Below are 18,867 nucleotides of genomic sequence, written 5' to 3'. Positions count from 1 at the left end.
GCAGCTTCAATGTGTATTATCAGGAAAAACATACGCTTTACTATAAATAAAAATATCAGACGTCACCTCAGATGCCCTTGATCTGTATGAAAGAACTCCATCTTGTGCTTTCATGTGGCTACAGAACACCAGATGAAGTTGATACATCATTTGTCTAAAATGAAGACTTCCTGTGAATATTGTCTTTGCTGTGTATTCCACAGAAATAAATGTAACAGTTGTTAAAGGGGTTGTCCAAGTTTAAAAAAAAAAAGAAAAAGAGAAAAGTTAAACGACAGGGCATATAATAAAATAACAGAAGAAGTAGTAGTTGTCCCTCTTCTTTCCCCGGGAAACAGTGGTGCAGCTCTTTTGAAGATTCTGCACTCAGCACAGACTGGAAGTTAGGTGACTGCTGCAGCCAACCAGAGGCTGCAGCATCACATTCTGTTCTTCTGGCATCACCACTCATATCCTGGTCTCCATGATGCTAGGAGTTTGAAATGCTGCAACCTCTGATTGGTTGCAGCAGTCACCTGACTTTTGGTTTGTGCTGACAGCAGGATCTTCAATGGAGCTGCTAAACTGTTTCCGTCATGTAAAAAGAGAGGTAAGTGCTTTTCTTATTTTATCAAATGCTCGTCCATTTAATTTTTTTTTTTTACTCAGACAACCCCTTTAAATACACTCATTGTCAAAAAACAATCCCCCCCATAAAGGAGTTGTCAGAATTGAATGAAACTTTCCATGTGTGATTGTAACATTGATATACCAGTATCAGCCGACCCGAGTATAAGCCGAGTCAATATGTTTTACCACAAAAAACTGGTAAAACTTATTGACTCAAGTATATACTGGGTAAAAAAAACAAAACCCCCATTCTGGCCTCCCATCCGCACGCAAGCGGCTTTAGAATTCCCACCGCTGTCATCTCCCTGCTCGGCTTTCAAATCCCCCTCCGTAAGCGCTGTGATTGGATTGAGTGCCGGCCAATCACATCCAGCATTTACAACCAATTACAGCCTGACAGTGGGGAATGACAGAGCCGAGCAGAGAGGACGGCGGGGGATGACAGTGGGGAGAATTCAAGCAGTTTGCCGAACCGCCACTGGAAACAGAGAAATTAAAGCAGCTTTCTGCAACGCCGCCATGGACACAGGTGCCGGCTGGGAAGTGAGTATGGAGGGGTTTTTTTTAAACCCTTCCCTGACTCGAGTATAAGCCAATGGGTGTTTTTTCAGCACAAAAAAATGTGCTGAAAATCTCGGCTTATACTTGAGTATATACGGTAAGTAAGTGGTTACAATATCAAAGCATAGGGATAATTTATTGCTGAAAATTGACCCCTTGAAGGGAGGCTCTAGTATTCTGTCATACCGCCTCTAGCTTGGATGCAAGATGTGATACGGGTGGGCATGGGGGCTCTAGTACCTTGTTGTACCGCCTCTAGCTTGGATGCGAGATGTGATACGGGGGGGCATGGAGGCTCTAATACCCTGTTGGGCTGCCTCTAGTTTGGATGCAAGATATGATACAGGCAGGCATGGAGGCTCTAGCACCCTGTTGTACTGCTTCTAGCTTGGTTACAAGATGTGATACTGGGGCATGGAAGTTCTAGTACCCTATTGTACCATCTCTAGCTTGGATCCAAGATATGATACAGGTGGGCATGGAGACTCTAGTACCCTGTTGTACCGCCTCTAGCTTGAATGCAAGATGTGATACGGGTGGGCAAGAAGGATCTAGTACCCTGTTGTACCACCTGTACCTGGGATACAGGATGTGATATGGGCAGGCATGGAGGCTCTAGTACCCTGTTGTACCACCTCCAGCTTGTATACAAGTGTGATACAGGTGAGCATGGAGGCTCTAGTACACTGGTGTACCTCCTCTAGCTGGGATACAGGATGTGATACGGCTGGGCATGGAGACTCTAGTACCCTGTTGTACCGCCTCTAGCTTGAATGCAAGATGTGATACGGGTGGGCATGGGGGCTCTAGTACCCTCTTGGGCTGCCTCTAGTTTGAATGCAAGATATTTTATGAGCAGGTCATGGAGGCTCTAGTACCCTGTTGTACTATGGAAAAATGCCCATACCAAGAGCATGCTGCGATTTTGAAAAAAATGCTACGGATCCATAAAATGCACCAAAATTGAGATAGAATGCACTGCAAAAATTATAATAATTCCTTATTCACCTACAGCTTACATCTGAATCGTGTGTTATTTGCAGAAAAAGAAAAAAAATTAAGGAATGCTTCCTACAAAAGCTAAAAAAATAAAATTTGCAAAAATCTGTGTGACATCAGCCTAAGTGATTTTATTGTGGATTACTGGCCAATTCTACAGCATTCAGTATTTTTCCCACTGTGTGTGATTTTAGCCTTATAGCAAAGGGAAACCTTATTCTGCACTCAATGCTTGAAGTACTGATGACAGCCTCATCCAAAATCAAAATATACTCATTGTCAGAAAAAATCAAGCACCTAGAAGGAGTTGTTGGAATCAAATGAAACTTTCTCTGTTATTGTAACATTGATATAAATAAGTGATTACAGAATCAGAGCAAAAGGGGAATTTATTACAGAAAACTGAAAGGGGACTCTAGTACCCTGCTGTACCGCCCCTAGCTTGGATACAAGATGTGATACAGGCGGGCATGGAGGCTCTAGTACCCTGTTGTACCGCCTCTAGCTTGGATACAAGATGTGGTATGGGCAGGCATGGAGGCTCTATTACCCTGTTGTACCGCCTCTAGCTTGGATAAAAGATGTGATACAGGCAGGCATGGAGGCTCTAGTACCCTGTTGTACTGCCTCTAGCTTGGATACGAGATGTGGTATGGGCAGGCATGGAGGCTCTATTACCATGTCAAACTGCCTTATAGCTTTGGAAGAAGATGTGATATGGGTGGACATGGAGACTTCAGTACCCTCTTGGGTTGCCTCTAGCTTGGATACAAGATGTGATACGGGGTCCATGGAGGCTCTAGTACTCTGTTGTACCACCTCTAGCTTGGATGCAAGATGTGATACAGGGTGCATGGAGGCTCTAGTAGCCTGTTGCACCACCTCTAGCTTGGATACAAGATGTGATACAGGTGGGCATGGGGGCTCTAGTACCCTGTTGTACCTTCTCTAGCTTGGATGCAATATGTGATACAGGTGGGCATGGGAGCTCTACTAACCTGTTGGGCCGCCTCTAACTTGGGTGTAAGATGTGGTATGGGCAGGCATGGAGGCTTCTCTCTCTCTCTCAGCACGTCATAGCGGGTAGGAGCCAAAAACTTGGGCGGGGTGAACACAGCGTGATGCTCGTTCGAGTAACGAGCACCATCGAGTACGCTAATACTCGAACGAGCGTCAAGCTCGGCAGAGTACGTTCGCTCAGCTGTACGCATCAGGGTATGTATGAAGTGAGGTTGCAGGGCGACCTCTTTTCATACAGCGCGGGCTTCAGCTGTTTAGTACAGCTGACAACCGTGGGCAATAGCTGCAATCAGCTGTACGGCCAATCGCGACTATTAACCCTTTAAATGCCGCTGTCAATTCAGCGGCATTTAAATTCCCTGAACGATGGCTGCCGGGGGCCTTTTGAAAGGCTCCAGGGCTGCCTTGAGAGTCTGCCTATGAAGCCAGCCCTGTGGGGTGGCATGATAGGCTGCCTGTCAGAATGTAGTATGACGTAATGCTATAGCATTACATCATACTGCAGGAGCGATCAAAACATCGTATGTTGTAGTCCCCGAGGGGGGCTTAAAAGAAAATTTTTTAAAAAGATCAATAAAGTTTTATTAATTGTAAAAAAAATGCCATATCTATAATAAAAAAATCTAAATCATAACAGAAAAATGCATATTTGGTATCGCCGCGTCCATAAAAATCCGATCTATCAAAGTAGTGCATTATTTACTCCCCACGGTGAACGTCGTCCGAAATAAATCAATAAATAAAGACCGCCAAAATTGCACTTTTCAAGTTACCCTGTCTCCCAGAAAAAACGCAATAAAAAGCGATCAAAAAGTCGTACGTATTCCGAATAGGTACTATCGGAAACTACAGAACATCCCGCAAAAAATGAGCCCTTGCACAACTACGTCGATGAAAAACAAAAAAGTTATTGCGCGCACAAGATGACCACAGAAAATAGAAAAAAATTAAATGTCTTTGAAAAAAAAAAAAAGAGTAGTACAGTAAAAAAAAACCTATACAAGTTTGGTATCGTAGCAATCGTACTGACCCATAGAATAAAGGTATCATGTCATTTTTGTTGCAGTTTGTGCGCCATACAAAACAAGACGCACTGAAACATGGCAGAATGTAGGGTTTTTTTTCATTTTACTCCACTTAGAATTTTTGTAAAGTTTTTCAGTACATTATATGGTACATTAAATAGCTCCATTGAAAAATACAACTCGTCCTGCAAAAAACAAGCCCTCAAACAGCGACGTTGATGGATAAATGAAGGAGTTACGATTTTTTTAAAGGGGGGAGGTAAAAACAAAAATGCAAAAAAAGGGGCCGCGTAATTAAGGGGTTAAAAATGAAACAAAAAACATGCAAAGCCCAATGCGCGCTCACTTGGCTGTAAGCCTGTGCAGGTCATGCAGCGTTTTACCGCTGTGGAGCCGCCGCCGACCTGCTCTATCTCTGTATATCGTAGCAAAATTGTACTGTGCATGACAGGGTATCTCACGCCCGCTGTGCTGCGCAGTCCACCTGGTTTTTTTTTGTTTCTATTTCCTATATATACATGCCATCCATACACAATGTAATTACATATGGGCAGCGTTGATTATGCGCCCATAGAGGACATTGGGCTCTCTGACGTGTAATACGCTGTAAGATAGAACATGCTGCGTTCTTTTTTGCGCCCTAATATTCTGCAATTCCTACTCGCAAATGTGAGCAGCACTGCGTATGGCAATGTATTTGATTGTCAGCAAATTACCACGTATGAAATGCACGTACAACACACACGTAATACACAGTAATTATACTCTTGTGTGAGCCCGGCGTAAGGGGCTATAAACAAATTGTCACATAGTTCAGGAAATGTGGCATGCTTATGCAAAGGGGCTACATCGTTTTGCAGCTGTATGCTGTGCGGTTTAGGTATGGGTACGGGTACAGGGGGGCGACCTGAGCTGAACTTTTGCACCAGGGCCCCTGAGTCTTTAGATACGCACCTGTTGTGGAGGCATTCCTGTGTCCCCCTTGTCTGTGAGGCCGAGCATTATCCTGCTGGAAGCCGCCATGAGAGGAACACGGATGTCCTGAACATATCGCTGAGCTGTCATTGACCCACTACTAGGGGTGACTGACTGTTATACATGATAGCCCCACAGACCATCACCAAAGCAGGGGGCAGTGTGCCGTTCCACAGCAAAGACAGAATTGAGGCGCTGACCCCTCAGTCTGCTGATACAAACATGGCCGTCATCAGTGTCCAAACTAAAACTTGATTCATTGCTGAAGACAACCCTTCCACTCTGTAGAAGTCCAGTTTTGTTGCTCACGACATCACTGCAAACAGAGGTGACAGTGGGTGGGTGTCAAAGGGTTTGTACATAATGGGTGCTGTGAGATCAAATGTCCTTCATCCAACTACCTGGAAATGGTCCCAACAGACACAAGGGTGTAATGATGGCGCCACCTGTCTCTGGATGGCGGACAATGAAACAGTTGGAGCTACTCGGGCTTTCGAGGGCTTCCTGACACATCCACTGGTCCCAACACCTCCTAACAGTCTTGTCAGGATGGCCCAGGATATAGCAAATCATCGATACGAGCATCCAGCTTCTCACATTCCAATAATGCGCCCCTCTCAGACTCTGGTAACGGGGTGACATCTCTTTGACATGTCTAGGCTCTACAAACTCTACATAAGTGGAAAAAGAGGTTCACTAGCCTCTGAGAGCCTTTTTATAGGCCAAGGGTGGAACCATTTTTAGGGCCCCCGATGACGACACCGTTCATCTAATCATGCCACAACTCTAATAATTTACATATCTGCCTGTGATGGAACTGCATGCTGAGTTTTACAGCAAAACGACAACTTCTTTAGGTGCTGGACTTTTTTGACAATGAGCATATAAACAGATTGCTTCCTAATTAGGTTCCTATTTAATACGCTTTTGGGGTCAATGTAGAAAGAGTGAGCTTCAAACTTCTATCCAAACTATTCTATAAATGTGTATCACTCCCCCCTCCCCCTCCCTCTTACTCCCACTACCTTATAAAGGAGAACGACTATCGTTATCTGTATTTTTTGCACATAAATGGGAACCAGAGACTTGGAACAGTTTGGAAATCATTAGAAACATAATAATATACTTATGTTCTGCGCATTTATGTGTAAGCCCTTGTTTGTCTACACAGCGGGGGATTAATGTGCTATAACAAAGCATTATCTTAGTTACATTATACTTAATCAATTAACGAGGAAACCTAGTGATTTGCTGAGAGAATTTGGCATGTTTTTACATTTCTCGAACCTTACAAGTAGAGAGCCTCTGCTTTTGGCTGCCAACAAGCAGACTTTCTGCTCACTTCACAAGACAGAATTATCACTTTGGCTGGGGCACAGTTAAACACTTTTACTGAGGGCGTCGAGTTGTAGTAATAGTCCAACCACCTAATTACTGCATTAAGATGGGGTGCCAGGGATGTTTGAGATTTCAATAGGTATTCATTAATGTTAATCATGCTAAACTTTTATTCCCGAACAGGTGTCCTTACATTTGGAAGTATAGTTATATATAAGTGCAGCTTGTGAGCTGTATGTGACCTGCAATGTCTACAGCAATGCCTGCCACCATGTGCCTGCACACTGCTTACATATAATGATATGGCCGGCTGCAGAGTCACTGTGGGGCAGTATGGTGGCTCAGTGGTTAGCACCATTGCGTCACAGTACTGGGATGCTAGGTTCATAACCAAGGGCATCATCTCCATAGAGTTTGTATGCTCTTCGCATGTGGGCTTTCTCTGATACTCTAAAAATATTCCAATAGGTTTAAGGGGTTCAGGAGAGGTCATCAATGGTTGATCGGCCAGGGTCCACTGCTCTGATCAGCTGAGTGGGCGCATTCGCATGGTGATCGGAGCAGAAGCAGATCGGAGCAAACCACTATGTAGTGGCCGATGCTTGTAATTGCAGGCTGGAGTCCCATAGATTTTAATGAGAGATGTGCTTGCAATTACCACTGCTGGCCACTACACAGAGGTTAGAGCAGCTGATAACTGTGTGTAGCGGCGCTAACAGCATGCACTAGCTCAGCTGATCAGCCAAAATCCCAACAGGCGGACCCCCGACGATCAGCTACTGATCATGAGAATAGGTAATCAAGGGCATTTGTTCTTGGAAAACCCCTTTAATTTGGAGTCTAGATTGTGGATCCAGAGTCCAGTGTAAGGCTGTCTTCAGTTTGAGTCAGAGGCTCTGGTCAAAGCTGTGCTATTTAGTCAGGGAACATTTTTGCCAGAAGCTTGATGAACCCCATTACAGTCAGTGGAATCCATCCAGCATACGCCAGATCCGACACTTTTGTTTTTTTTTGTTGTTCAGCTACTAGAATGGAACTGAACAATGGAGAACGTAAGACTGGTGTGAACCCAGTCTAAGACCTCATCTCCACAGGCCCGCACGGTTTTCCTGTGCAGAATCCTGCTGCAGATTCCACCCGCCCCACAGACATGAGGCCAGAAAATACAGTATACTTACCTGTCCGGAAGCTGCGGGGCTCTTCTCCGTGCAGGCCAGATCTTCATTCTTCTGCACGACAGATGTGCTCAGGATGCTGGCGGAATGCTGTGTGCATGTGCCGCGCCAACTTTTTTTACTTTTTAAACTTCTGCTTTTCCGCAGTCCCACAGCACGGATGCAGTGACAGCTGTGTCTGTACCACGGATCCGGACGGCTTCCATTGGTTTCAATTGAAGCCGCGGGAGCCGTCCGTGTGGTAAAACCGCACAAAAACGGAACATGCTGCGGTCGTTTTCCCGCGTGTGTGATCCACATGACATCCGCAGGTATTTAATTACCTGCGGGTGCCCAATGCTTCCCTATGGGCGCGGATTGCATGCGCAGGAGACCCGCGCGTTTTTTAAAATTCCATTTTTGCCGTGGCACTGAGGCCTAAGAGATGATACTTTTTGGACAGTGCTGCAGAATATGTATGCGCTATATCAATACAGTAAATAAAGTTCCATGGGGTTTTTCTCAATAAAAACCAATGAGACATTGAAGTAGTGCCACTCTTGACTATGGACTAGGTTAGAAATTCCATTATGCTATTTTGTGTATTAATCTCTCATGGTTTTAAACAACTCTGGTTACAGTCATTGAATGGGATCTCCATTGTTTACTTCTAGGGGTTGAAAGTCTGTCCTGGTCAAGTGATGATCACACATAGGTGCATAGAACTTTGATAACTATTGTAACTTCCTCTGAACATTTACAGTCAGTGTTCCCATTCCATGACAAGTTGGAGTCTGAAACTTACAATGTATTCCATAACGTCCATATAGCATGAACCTGTGTATAACCAAGTATACAGTATGTACAAGCACGGGCATATGGACATATGAACCAAACTTAATCATTTTTATTGGGAATTCAATAGGTGCCAAGTGCTTAATAATTTAGGAAGGGCTTTCTCAAACACTATCTGACAGCATGCCAGTCCCGAATGGATCTGTTAGAAATGTATGCCAGTGGGACGGCTGGAGAGCCAGATGTAACACTGTAATGTTTAATTTTCATCACATAAAAGGACATCTAAGTAGACTGATTGGTAATTTGGGCAAATAAAATTATGTCCCCCTCTTAATAATAAGGTTTTCTCAACTCTAAACCTAAACTCTATATTAAATGGTAATAAAACTGGATGAACAAATAGTACTAGCTAATATGGCAACATAATGAAAGTAATAAAACGCTCCAGGTTGTATTGTGCCTGTGACTTTTATAGATCCATATGTTCAGCCCAGGATCTTGCCAAGGGGAAACAGGTTTTTCCTAAAATTAAAATAAGTAATGGTGAAAAAAACGGGCGTGCAGAAGGTGGTTTATATATCCTGCACACCTCAACCTGCAACCCTAATAAGACAAGGTCTTTCAGAAGTTAATGACGATCTCTAGCTACTCACCATCATTGCAGAGCTCAAGAATTGGTGGTGTGCATCTGTGAAGACTTCCTTGCTGATATTTGGAGAGCCACTATCACTACTCTTCAAGCAAGAAGACAGAAAGATCAGGAGGTGTAGCTATAAATGGTGCAGAGGTAGCAATCGCCACCCATTCAAGATGTCTGAAGGGGCCCAAATGCCCATTTTTAGCATAAGAAGACACCAGTATTATAAATGCCACATGGCAGATTTAAAGCCCTGTTACAGATGCATTGAATTAGCTGCAAAGTACACCTCAGTCGAGATCAAGAATGAAAGCAACTTTTTTAAGAACTTTAATTTGTAATTACACTATTAAGAAATTACATAGAAGTTCTCTTCTGCTTCACGTTGAAATTTAAATTCCATTTTGTAATCTATTCCTGACACTGACCCTATCACCAGTTACCACTGTCTCTATCCCTAATAGCAGCCCTATCTGAAACACTGATGTTGAAAAACAATGCAAGGGCACTAGGGCCTAAAGACAAGAAAGCCAAAGAAAAATTGAACCATGAAACAAGAAACAAGCAATGAAGGAGCAAACAAAAACCACAAGGATAAGGAACATGGACTGGACAAGAAATAACCATAGGAACAAGACAACACTGACCAGAACAAGATACAGTGGTGCCTTTGTTTAAGAGTTTAATTCGTTCTGTGACGGAGCTCTTAACCCAAAACACTCATAAGTCGAATCAATTTTCCCCATTGAAGTGAATGGAAAAGCCATTAATCCGTTCAGGATCATGAATCTCTCACACTGATTTCAATGGGGATGGCGTTGCCCCATTAAAAGCAATAGGACACCAGGCACCCCCGTAGAGATTTTCGAGGAAGGGCTTCAAATATAAGCCCTTCCCTGAAAATCATGCCTAGCTGTAGTAAAAAAAATATACATATTCACCTGTCTGCCGAGGCTCAGGCACATCAAGCCGCCACTTGTTCTCCCTGCACTGCTCTGAAGCTTTTCAGCAGGCGGGGATTAAAAATGCAGGGAGGACAAGCAGCGGCTAGACACGCCTGAGCCCCGACCATGGCAGACAGGTGAGTATATATTTTTTACTGCAACTAGGGAAGATTTTTCAGGGAAGGGCTTATATTTAAAGCCCTTCCCCAAAAATCACTGCAGGGGTTGCTGGCAGGCCATTGCTTTCAATAGGGTTACCGGCAGCACCGCCAGCCCCATTGAGAGCAAGACTTGTAACCCACGTTTTTGCTCTTAAATCAGAGCAAAAATTCGAAAGAGAGCCTGCTCTCAAGTCAAAAAGCTTGTAAGCTGAGGCACTCTTACCCCAAGGTATCACTGTACTAGAAATAAACAAGAAATACTGGATTTCAACACACATTTAAAGAGAAGCTAACCAATGAACTGCTCCTTAAATGCGGCTGGGCTGAGCCGTGTGGTTATTTGACATACTCCAGTGAATCAGCTGTAGAACAGTTCAGTAGGGCCGTATTTGCAGCTCACGAGACCCTAGGCCCTACGACTAAATACGCCACTCAGTAAAGACCCATTTAACTTGCCATTATATAATGATTCACTCATTTCTGAGGAATTGCAGTGATAACCTGTCCGTGTTAAGTGTACCCTGACACATTGTGGTTGATCGGCTCTATCCGCATGCAGATCATCGCTAATTGCAGGCTTGCCACATGGACTTAAATAGCAATTTCAGATACCACACGACAATTTCAAATGCCAGCCGGCAATTAGCGGTGATCTACCAGTGGTTCCAGCTGATTAAACACAATGGGCACTCTTACAAAGGACATTAATGATAAAACTATCATTCATCATTAAATTGTGATGCCATAAAAATAATTGTTATAGGTGGCACAATTGATGAATATGAATGTCGCTCAGTGAAAAGGCACTGCTGCCAAGTGTACAGCCAGGTCTTGGTGTTCAGTGGTGGACGGTACTAACCAAGAGTTATGCGCTCTACTTGGAAACGTATGACACACTTTGCTGGACCAGACTCAGGAATCTGTATACATAGATTAGCCATACCCTGAATAATAAATACGGGGACTATATAATACCACTATACCATGACTGGATAGCATCACCATAACATGACTAAATAACTCCACTATAACATGGCTGGATAACACTATCACACTATTGGTAAATGAAACACACTACATGAATGCCACAATTACCACCATAATGTAAGTTAATATTGCCAATATACTGAGACTAAAAACAGTGACTGCATAGAGGTCAGATACCAAACAGATGACCTGCAAAGTAGAACAGGAAAAAGTAACAGAATACCAATCAGACAAAGCAAAAAAAGCGGAATAAAACATTTACATCCAGGTGCCGCCTTCTCTGATTGCAGTCATTTACTTTTCCCATCTTCTCCATTTAGCCCAGACTGGCATGACTACTTCTTCCATTCAAGATTCGCATCTGCAGAGTCCAGGATTTTGCAGTCAACATAAATACTTATAGCAATAATAAGCTCTATCCTCTAATACAACTATCGTTCCTGACTGTCGCATATACATACATACCCAGCTGAGAGGGTATTTATTGTTGAGAAGTAAATAAGCTGCTGTTAGATACCTCTGGCAGAGGCTTATCTCCCATGGGAACACATATACTGTATATGGCGACACAACTAAGACTACTGTATAAATATGGCAAGCGAACCAAGCTTACTATATAGATACAATAATGGGAACTGAGGCTACTATATACAGTAGATACCAGAACCAAGCTTGTTACATAGATATGATAACTGAACCAAGCTTACTACATAGACACAGTGCCAGAACCAAGATCAGATAAAATATATTCACCGCCATTGTATTTAAAAAAATGGAAGTATCAAAGCAGCATATGGATGTGGTCACATGCAGTGGAAATGCTTCAAATTTTCTACAGCAGAAAATTCCATAACAAAATATTGAGTATTTCTGCATCCAATACCACATCAGAACCCGCACTATTGGTGCATATTTTGACTGGACCCACAGCTGATTTGATTCTGCAAGGCCTCTTCTCTCACCTAATATTGAGCAGAGGCGTAACTATAGAGTATGCAGGGGATGCGGTTGCACCCGGGCCCAGGAGCCTTAGGGGGCCCATAAGGCCTCTCTTCTCCATATAGGGAACCCAGTACTATGAATAAAGCATTATAGTTGGGGGCCCTGTTACAAGTTTTGCATCAGGGCCCGGGAGCTTCAAGTTACGCCTCTGATATTATTGAGCCTTCACTGCAGCACATATGGCAAGCGCTACTAAGCGCCGCTGGCCAGGTGATGCACCTGCTTCCACAGTTGTTCAGTTTTGTCATAAGACGAGTTCTTTCGGCAATTGGATTCCATTTTTTCTGCTCACATGATTTTTAGGCGGTGCATTATTTTTTGTGTATTTTGTAATTTTTTATTCCTTCATTCATTCATTTATTTTTACTTTAATTTTGTTTTTGTTTTTTTATGCCTTACCATTCAAAGGTCAGAAAACGCCAATAGGGAACATATAATAATGATAATTATTATTTATATAGTACCAAGCTATAATATTTCATGCTGGATATTGTCAGTTTTTTCTTTAGCCAGGTCTTCAGCTCTGACATCTGTCATGAGCGACTGCACTTTAGGTCGAAGGAGGTAGGGAAAAGTCTCAGTTTTTAGGGGGGTTATTGGATAGTGAGGGAATGGGAGTGGTGAGTAGTAGGATTGTTTGGCATGGTGAAGGGCAGAGAAGTAAGTTATGAGCATGAACTTGTAATGGACGAAGTCTTTTAATGCCTGTGATTTCCTCCACAGGCGTACAACACATCTAGAGCATCATTGAAGGACATGTGTTTAAGGCATATGCCAAGGTTGCCATAGTCTGCATTGAGAGGGTTATCTAGGGCAGCTTTGAGGGTTTCTTTATGATGTTTGGTAGCAGTCAGGCACATGGATGTGGATTCACCTTGACACATACTCAATTAACTTTGGGCTGAGGAGGCAGCAAATGGGGAACAATGGTTTTCATCCTGCACCCATCCAAGCGGGATATCGTCTTTGCTGTGGGGCCCCCAAGCCATTACTCTCACAGATTGTCCTGAACGTATGGCTGCTGATGCTACAATGGGCCAAGGTGCAATACCTGATGGTTCGAACATATCAAGAGACGTAGCAATGGTTGGGGCTGGTGGCACAGTAGCAACAACGAAATCTAGGCAGGTTAGGGAAGGCAGCAATAATGAAGTCCAGTAAACAGAGCTGAGGTCAGGGAGCACGGAAGTCTGAATAACTGGGAGTCAGAACAGGAATACACAAAGAGGGTCTTTATCACAAACCAAATTGTTTAGACATCCACCCTATAGTGTGGATGCATAACACAGCAGGAACAATGACCGATTGGAGGAGAACAAGTTATGGGAAGGTGCATGGTCCTTCAGGAGATTGGGTGGCAGCATGCGCACACCTTACAGGCAAAGGTCAGGTAGTGGGCAGAGAAGGAAGGGAGGTGGAGGTAGAACCCAACATAATGGAGTGCAAGTATGGCGCTGACTGTGTGTGGCTGCTGGAGCGGGTGAGCCATGGTGGAAGCCCGCCATGAGAGCAGCCACATCAGAACAGGAGAGGAAAGAGATTAGGGGCGCAGAGGACTGTAGGGAGTCTGAAAATTGCTGGGCTGAAACTGCCTATAGATTTCTGGGTGTGTAATAAGTAGGAGAGTGCTGAGAGAGACAAAAATGCTGGAGAGTAATGGAGAAAAGGTTATGGTCAGAAAATAACAGAGGGAAGTTTAAAAATTCAGAAAGAGAACAGCTGAAAGTATCTTGTTATCTGTGTGTGGAAAGAAGCTGTAAGTTGTGATAGACCTAAGGAAGTGGTTAGTACTAGAAGTTGAGAGGCAGACAAGGAGATTGGTTCATCAATAGGGATATTAAAGTCACCAATAATGAGAGTTGGAATGTCACATGAGAGAAAATGGGGTAGCAAGGAAGCAAAGTGATCCAAGAACTGGTGAGAAGGGCCTGGAAGACAGTGGACAACAGCCACTTGCAGGGGGAGCAGATGGAAGAGTCTAAGTGACTGAACCTAAAAAGAAGGAATGTGAGTGAGGGAACAGGGCAGATGACCTGGAAAGTGCATTGTGGAGAAAGAAGAACACCAACTCCTCCACCGCGCCTGTTCTCAGGGGAAGTGGTGGGGAGTTTGTTTTACACTGACTGAGAGTTTCAGAGCAAATACTTAAAGGAGACAGGAGGAGGTATACAGTGAATATTAACCAGATTTAAGGTGTTTCTTTGTGGAGCTGGTGAGAGGTTAAAGTTAGAAGAAATACACGGTGGGGTAGGAGACCTGTGCCCTGCAGCTAGTAGCAGGAGGATGAAGAGGGTGCGCAGATGGTTGAGCAATGTATGAGAGGGACTTTTGTGGTGGACTGTGGCATCAGGCGGTTAAAAAAATACCACATGTGGGCTGTACATGGGTGTAGATAGATATTTTTATTATACTATTCCACTAAAACAGTGCCTGGAAATATGTCCTATTGTACTGGCAGTTTTTACGGTTAGGGCTGTACAGGGTCAGTTACACCCAGCAGCCTCCTGCTACTGGCATCCCAGCGACCATGTGATCACAAGGACCAATAAATGTTATTCCATTTATTCCATATACAGTGCTAAAAACTGTTTTTTCCCTTCTCCAGGGTCCTCAGCAGTCTCTGACAGCAGGGACCTGACATTCAGCAGCCCAATCACTTAGGCATCTGGCTAAAACTAGCGCTAAAAATATACTATGGCACAATGGCCAACTCATCTACACTAGGAAAAGTATGTAGACAACTATTTCTTTGCCTCTCGCATTAAGAAACTAGCTTCGTACTACAATGGTCCTTTAGGTCCCTATGTGCCTGATTCTGTTTGACCTCAAACACTAAAGGAGTGATATATTTCTGTTAAATCACAGTCTTTTAATGTCTGTGATTTCCTCCACAGGCGTACAACACATCTAGAGCATCATTGAAGGACATGTGTTTGAGGCATTTGCCAAGGTTGCCATAGTCTGCATTGAGAGGGTCATCTAGGGCAGCTTTGAGGGTTTCTTTATGATGTTTGGTAGCAGTCAGGCACATGGATGTGGATTCACCTTGCCATATACTCAATTAACTTTGGGCTGAGGAGACAGCAAATGGGGAACAATGGTTTTCATCCTGCAACCATCCAATCAGGATATCGTCTTTGCTGTGTGGCCCCCAAGCCATTACTCTCACAGATTGTCCTGAAAGTATGGCTGCTGATGCTACAATGGGCCAAGGTGCAATATCTGATGGTTCGAACATATCAAGAGACGTAGCAATGGTTGGGGCTGGTGGCACAGTAGCAACAACGAAGTCTAGGCAGGTTAGGGAAGGCAGCAATAATGAAGTCCAGTAAACAGAGCTGAGGTCAGGGAGCACGGAAGTCTGAATAACTGGGAGTCAGAACAGGAATACACAAAGACGGTCTTTATCACAAACCAAATTGTTTAGACATCCACCCTATAGTATGGATGCCTAACATAGCAGGAACAATGACCGGATTGAAGGAGAACAAGTTATGGGAAGGTGCAATGGTCCTTCAAGAGACTTGGTGGCAGCATGCACACGCCTTACAGGCAGAGGTCAGGTAGTGGGCAGAGAAGGAAGGGGGTGGAGATAGAACCCAACATAATGGAGTGCAAGTATGGACCTGACTGCCTGTGGCTGCCGGAGCGGGTGAGCCATGGTGGAAGCCCGCCATGAGAGCAGCCACATCAGAACAGGAGAGGAAAGAGATTGGGGCAAAGAGGACTGTAGGGAGTCTGAAAATTGCTGGGCTGAAACAGCCTATAGATTTCTGGGTGTGTAATAAGTAGGAGAGTGCTGAGAGAGACAAGAATGTTGGAGAGTAAAGGAGAAAAGGTTATGGTCAGAAAATAACAGATTCTGTTTGACCTCAAACACTAAAGGAGTGATATATTTCTGTTAAATCACAGTGCATTACATAACCAGAAAAACAATAAACCGACATCAAGAGGGGATGAGTCAGTAAAATAGATTTCAAGGGCATCTTGTATGTAGCACCCTCTTCAGGTCTACCCACGGATTTTCAATGGAATTCAGGTCTAGGCATTTGCTGAGTCATTCCAAAACTTTAATCTTCTCGTGAAGCCATTCTTTTGGTGATTTGGAGATATGCTTTGAGTTGTTGTCATGCTGAAAGGTGAAATTCCTCTTCATCTTCAGCTTTTTGGCAGAGGCCTGAAGGTTTTGTGCCAAAATGGGTTGATATTTGGAACTGTTGATAATTTCCTTCACCTTACTAATGCCCCCGTTAAAGTAGCAGAAAAACAGACCCAAAGCATAATGCTGCCTTCGCTATCTTCACTGTGAGTATGGCGGTCTTCTGATAATGCACAGTGTTGGCTTTGAACCAAATATACCTTCTGGAATTATGGCTCAAAATTCAACCTTGTCTCATCAGACTATAACATGTTCTCCCACATACTTTTGTCATAATTGATGTAGGTTTTGGCAAAACATAGCCGGGCTTGAATGTTTCTCTTTAGTAGACAAGGCTTCCATCTTGCCACCCTCATGCCCAGACATATGAAGAATATGGGAGACGGTTGTCACATGCTCTACACAACCAGTACTTGTCAGAAATTCCTGCAGCTCCTTTAATGTTGCTGTCGGCCTTTGGCAGCCTCCTGGACCAATTTTCTTTTGGTCTTTTCATCAATTTTTGAGGGATGTCCAGTTCTCGGTGATGTCACTCTTTTGATAAATATATACACTTCTTGATGAAGTCTTCAATCTGTTCCATGGTATATGTAATGTCTTGGAAATGCTTTGGTCCCCTTCTCCCTTTGATGTGTTGTAAGATCTTTATGGCTTTTGCTGAAAAATACAACTAAGAAAATCCTTCTAGAAGAGCTGAACTTTATATGGGGTAAATCAGAATCCCTGTAAATAATGGCAGCGGAGCGCTGACTACTATTAACATGAGTATAAATGTGATTGGATAGTTCTGAACACAACCACATCCCCAGATATAAGAGGGTGTGAACACTTATGCAACCACATTATTTTAGTTTTGTTATTTTTATTTTTCCACCCTAAAAGATTTTTAGTTTGTTTTTCAATGGAATTGTACAGATATAATGGGTCACATAAAAAGGTGGAAAAAAACTGAAATAAATCATCAGATTTTTTTAGCATGACAAAAACTGTATACTATACACCTCTAAGTACGGAATATATTACAGCTTATGAAACACAACGTGCAAATATACAATTTATTGCAAACTGATTGCTGAGCTGCGACCCCACACCTGGTGGCTGCTGAATTGTACTGCTCGTTTATACCAGTGCTACCAGTCAGCGAGCATAAAAGATCCAATTAGCTGACGAACGACTCGTTGATCAGCTGACCTCCATTGAACTCAATGGAGTCTCAGTATGAGTTGCAGGTTGCTGCAGTTGGCTGAGACTGTGTGGTTGCAGCAACCTGTGCCTTGCGACTCTCTTGAGTTCAATGACAGTGCAATGTGCTACATAGTAGTTTTGATTTCACGTCACCCATCACCGTCAAAATTGCCATGTAGCCCTATCTCTATTATTTCAGTCAATCACCGACTGGATTTTAGGTTTTCATACACCACTATGCAGCTATACGATGCAAGGGTTAAATGCGATGGACCAGGGGCTTCTGCGGGTGAGTTCCTTGCCACAGATAACAGCAGGAATGCAGTCCGATTTTTGCGGGCACAATGGCATCCATCGTCTCTTCCCATCGAACTGCAGACATACTAATTAATATATTTCTCTATCACCAGGTTGTTTGAAATAGTAATTAAAAGAGTAATTGAAATGTTTACTTGTTGTAGGAGTGTCAACCAAGACGTGGAATATAGCAATTACCCAGGATGGATTAGAAGAGGACGATGAGACCTTTGAAGTGATTCTAAATTCTCCTGTGAATGCAGTTCTTGGCAATAATACAAGAGCTGTAGTGAAAATTGTGGACCCCAGAGGAGGTATTCTTTTTGATCTCCATCTTAAAATCTGGAACAGTCTTTGCAGAAATTCTGCCCCCTTTTCAGTAACAAAATGTCACAAGTAATGATAACCTTCATAAGAAAAGAGGTGTTTCTTTTTAAGCGTTGCTCCCATCATGCTGCAAAATTCTGTACAATTATGTTTTCAATGTGAATAGAATATAGATCATGTTGTGAAGTATAAACCTGATTTGTAAAAGGCATATTGAGCAACACATTTTCTTACTTGACGACAAAGGTCTCCGACACACTAGCGTCTTTTCATCCGTGTGTCGGACGTGAAAAAAAAAACGTCAGCATACGGACCCATTGATATTCAATGAGGCAGCGCACGCTACCGAGCTGTTTCATGCAGACACGGACTGTAAGACCCCATTTACACTGACAGATGATCGCTCAGAAGTCGCTCAAACGATAGTCTTTAGTAGCTACTAAAGAGCTATGCAGGCGGAGCAGGACACTGCCGCTATCGTTTGGCGAATAATACAGCTGTTCTGCATAAGCAAACAGCTGTATTGTTCTCTGCGATTACAGCTTGCGTCCCGCTGTGAACTACCAGCGGGACAGGGGCTGTAAGAATCTTATCAGCGCTGCCGACTGTGATAACAGCCTTCACTGCTGATAAGAGTTTATCGCTCAATTCAAGAAAACTAGAATTGAGTGAGGAATGACTCGTGCACG

General features: G+C 43.4%; 1 protein-coding gene across 1 annotated transcript in view; it reads left to right on the top strand.

Annotated features, from left to right (window-relative positions):
- Positions 1-18,867, top strand: part of FREM1 (FRAS1 related extracellular matrix 1) — a 181,946-nt gene that overhangs the window by 121,637 nt on the left and 41,442 nt on the right. The window contains exon 30 of the mRNA XM_066604279.1: positions 18,016-18,165. Coding sequence (XP_066460376.1) covers positions 18,016-18,165 — 150 coding nt within the window. The remainder of the gene's footprint in view (positions 1-18,015; positions 18,166-18,867) is intronic.

Source organism: Eleutherodactylus coqui, chromosome 5 (genome assembly GCF_035609145.1).
Source record: "Eleutherodactylus coqui strain aEleCoq1 chromosome 5, aEleCoq1.hap1, whole genome shotgun sequence".
Classification (NCBI taxonomy): domain Eukaryota; kingdom Metazoa; phylum Chordata; class Amphibia; order Anura; family Eleutherodactylidae; genus Eleutherodactylus; species Eleutherodactylus coqui.
This window is presented reverse-complemented; position numbering and strand designations above follow the sequence as displayed.